The sequence below is a fragment of the Phytophthora cinnamomi genome (genome assembly GCF_018691715.1).
Source record: "Phytophthora cinnamomi strain GKB4 chromosome Unknown Contig16, whole genome shotgun sequence".
In the NCBI taxonomy this organism is placed as follows: Eukaryota; Oomycota; class Peronosporomycetes; order Peronosporales; family Peronosporaceae; genus Phytophthora; species Phytophthora cinnamomi.
The window spans coordinates 2,220,195-2,224,124 of NW_027150949.1; the positions used below are offsets into that span (position 1 = coordinate 2,220,195).

At 55.4% G+C, this 3,930-nt stretch overlaps 1 protein-coding gene across 1 annotated transcript; it reads left to right on the forward strand.

The window, feature by feature from the left end:
* Nucleotides 1–1,056: 1,056 nt before the first annotated feature.
* IUM83_02644 (bZIP transcription factor 1) lies at nucleotides 1,057–1,824 on the forward strand (the record flags this gene model as incomplete). The annotated part of the gene is made up of 1 exon (XM_067926583.1): nucleotides 1,057–1,824. One exon carries the CDS (start codon nucleotides 1,057–1,059, stop codon nucleotides 1,822–1,824), a length of 768 nt encoding a protein of 255 aa, XP_067796752.1.
* Between the last annotated feature and the right edge of the window lie 2,106 nt (nucleotides 1,825–3,930).

The following is a 3,930-nucleotide window of genomic DNA, read 5'->3' on the forward strand; positions in this document are numbered from 1 at the left end:
CAGGTCGGCGTGATAAAGCGTATACAGCCTCCACTGCTCCACGATCGCATCGATGCCGTGCACGTTGCCGTCTGTTACGTCTGGAGTCATGGTTGCTCGTAGAAAGTCGACCAGCGCTAGCGTGCTTGGCCACGGAAGACTGCAGGTTAGAATGAGTGCCGAGACTTCGAAGTACTCCACTGCTATGTTCCAGACGCGTGCGCGCGTTGGGGCTCCGTACAGTGTGATCTGGTGTTGTCTTTGCAGCGTCGCTATTTGCACTCGCAGCTTGGCCACGTCCTCCTCGGTCTTCAATTCCGATTTGTGCTTCCTCTCCCGGTATCGCGCCTGGATCTCCCGACGCAGTTCTTCCGTCGCGGTTTTTCCGGGTATGATCTCCTCTTGGGCAGCCCCGACGTCAACATAATCGAATCGAAGCATACTGAAGCTCCTGGGCCTGGTGCACAGTCTTAGTCAAAACTCGAAGTGGCGTGGCGTAGCCCCTACAGGCGAGGTCTCCATCCATTTCCGATTGCGGGACATTGCATCGCAGTCACCAACTGTACCGCAAGACAGATTACGGACAGCGTCACATCAGCTAAAGTTGGTCAGCCAAATGTAGCAGCCACGGCGCGGGTAGGGGCTAATAACATGGGATTCATGATACAAAAAGCAGTACGGTATTTTTTGCACAAGTCTGGGCTGATTAATTAAGCAGCAGCCAGTTGCGAAGGTAATAACGATCTGATAACCCAGAACCGAGTACTTTCGCGTACAACAACGGCCAGCTTGAGACTTCGTCCAGCATCGGCAATTGTGGATCGAGCCAGCGGTGTCTGTTCGTTATGACCGAGAGTAACCACGATTGCCCTCCCTAAGTCACACTATAAATTATAGTATAATGGGTTGGCGGTGAGTGATGATGATGGTACCGCATCTCGCAATCCGAAACCACGAGCTCCCTCATAATGTTAGCAGTAGTTCACACAAAATTACGTCCTCACTTCGAACATAATTCAAAGTGCCATCATGCCGCGATTCGCATGCACCAGCTTCAGTGCCACCCAAGATAGTTCCATGTCCAAGCTTGAGCAACGCAGAGAGAAATGCCGCAAGAATCAGGCGCGATACCGCCAGAGGAAGCACGAGTACGAGTTGAAAGACCAGGACGACATCGTCAACCTGCGCGCTCAAGTGGCGACGCTGCAGAAACATCAACACGATGTGTTACAGGGCGGTACCCTTAGACGATGGAGCGTCTGGAGCGTGGCAGTGGAGTACTTCAACCACTTTAAGCACGGCCACGCCACCACTCACAACGGACCCTGTAATCCTTCTGGCCCCAGCATGCAGCTCGACTTTCTACGAGCAACCATGACTCCAGACGTGACAGACGGCAACGTGCACGGCATCGATGCGATCATGGAGCAGTGGAGGCTGTATACGCTTTATCACACCGACCTGCACATGGCGCTCGAGCGTCTCGAACGAGGCCCCGACAACTCCGTTATTGCCACCACAAAGACGAGCATGACCATCACGGAAAGCACCCTGTTCCACGCGTTCCGACACCTTCTCGACGGCAACTGCTCGCACAGCGACAGCATCGTGTCGAAGCTGCTGGGCCAACGCATCGTGATGCGCGGCTCGGTGCAGTTTGGGTGGGACGAACAGAGCGGTCGAGTCTGCAGGCTCACTTGCTCGGCAGACATGCTGACTCCGATGCTGAAGCTTCTGGGCAGCCTCGAAGACGTGGCATTCGTATTCAGTCGCGCGCGCATCACGCCTGACGACAACGTTGTGAGACTTCATCGGACCCAAAAAGCAGCGGTCGGAACACTGTAGTCCAAAGTAGCCTAATTGTTACTGTTGAAGACAATGCTTTGCGTAGACGGCATGCAACAATCAACAGGATACCGTTTTTCGAACTGGTTTGCAGCTTCATTCGTGTTTTTGTCGAATGGAGACATCTCTTCGTGCTCGACGCATGTGGTAGATAGGGTTAACATGATTCGACATCCTACGTTTGCTGGTCACAACCGCGACACCAGATATTTCGCGGTGAGGCCTTCGGGTTCGCTGCGGAAAGCAACCATGTTCATGATTGTATTGCTTTTACTGCCTTTTCGTGCCAAAAGTTTCAGCTCTCACCACAAGCGGTACTCCCGACTCAGGACAAACTATTTTTCGCATGAAGCACTTGCGCGAAACGAACCAGACCCATTAACAAGACGATACGACAGGCCTTTGACTTGCCGAATACAGTACTGAAGGCAACTGAGCGCTCGCCGACTTCCTCCTCCTCGCAGTGACGAGGGATAACCTGGCCCCAGGCAAGTGTCGTGTGCATTGCCAAACTGATAGGAAGAATAGGAAGAACAGAATCGGACGCAGTTCATCGCTCCGAGCTGGCCGACGGACCGCGCGACAAGCCAAGCTACCCCAAACCGCTCGGTTCAACGCCGGAGCAGGCGTCTAGCATAAAAACAAACAACTGCCTGCACCTGCAAGCTGTATGATCCGCGCAAGCCGATGGCAGCGGCGTGGTCAGGGTATCACCTTCCAGCGGAACCATATGCGCGTCAGAGAGCAGCCCGCTCACGTGGCCGTAAGATGGACACTCGGAGAGTGATCTAAACCAGGTACCATCGCCTCGGGTTTACGCGCCGAGGTCTTCTAGCCAGTGCTTCTGACTCGGAAGTTCCGACGGGACCACAGTCTCCGTCCTCACACGAAGAGCTTCGAACCAGGTGATCACACGCGTGTCGAGGGGATCACCTGTAGCGGTATTGCTCCAGTCTCTATTTCGACTGACCGCAAGCAGACAGCCCCCCCCCCCCCCCCAAGATAAGACCTCTGCTTCAAGCGCACACATGGACCGCATTTCCAGCATCTTCGCGCGCTTTGAGCCAGGCCGCTCGTCGCGCACCTTGACTTCCGACGTGATCGGCCACGTTCTGCCGCGCGCCTCGGTAGGCGGTGGCGGTGTGTTCAACGAAGGAAGACCCAGCGTCTACAGTCCTTACTCGATGGCCCAGCAACACAATGCGGCCATCACGAAGCCGGCAGGTGCTGCATGTACTCCCACATCGACAGAAATCGCAAATCCGGCCTCGGTGGACCTACAGCAGACGCCTCTCAACTACCTGATTGAGGCTTCACTCGCGCGAAGGACGGACAAGATGACTGTGCGTGACAGCGACGACCTTCAAAACCTCGTCAAGCCCCCCTTCCATGATCTTACGTCTCGGCCTCCAACCCAACAAAAACAGCTTCAGGCATCAGTCTGTCCGATTGATTCTGCAGCGCCAACTCAGCCGACCCCCAAGCAGACGATCAGGGCGCTGCCTTCGGTCAAAACAATTCAAGCCATGGACCCAGCCAATCCCAAGCCCAAGCGTAAGCGCATTCGCCTCAAAACGGCGCGTCGGCGCGAACAATGCCGCACGAACCAAGCTCGCTACCGGAAGAAGCAGATTGAGCACGCGAAAGACCTCGAGTCCATCGTGATGCAGCTCCGGCAGGAGATCCCAATACTGGAGACGCAGCACAGCCGGTTCGTTTCCAACGCCAAGTCGAGCGCGTGGTACGTGGTGATGGAGTACTTTCACATCTTCCGCAAGGGAGCTCGACCTTCCGACCAAACTGCCTCGGGGCCTGAAGCGTGGCTTCACAAATCTGAGTCCCACCAACAGCTTGCGTTCCTGCAATCATCAATGTCGGACGACGTCATGCTGGGAGAGCAACGGGGTGTAGACGCGCTCCTCGAGCAGTGGAAACGGTACACGACCAACTTTGACGACCTGCAGTTCCAGGTGCAGCACATGGCGCGGGTCTCCAACGACTTCGTCGTGACCACGGCCTCGCTCAACGTGACCATCTCAGAATCGACGCTGCAGCGCGTGTTCCCGCATCTACTATCGCGGGAAGGCTGCAAAACTCAACAGCACA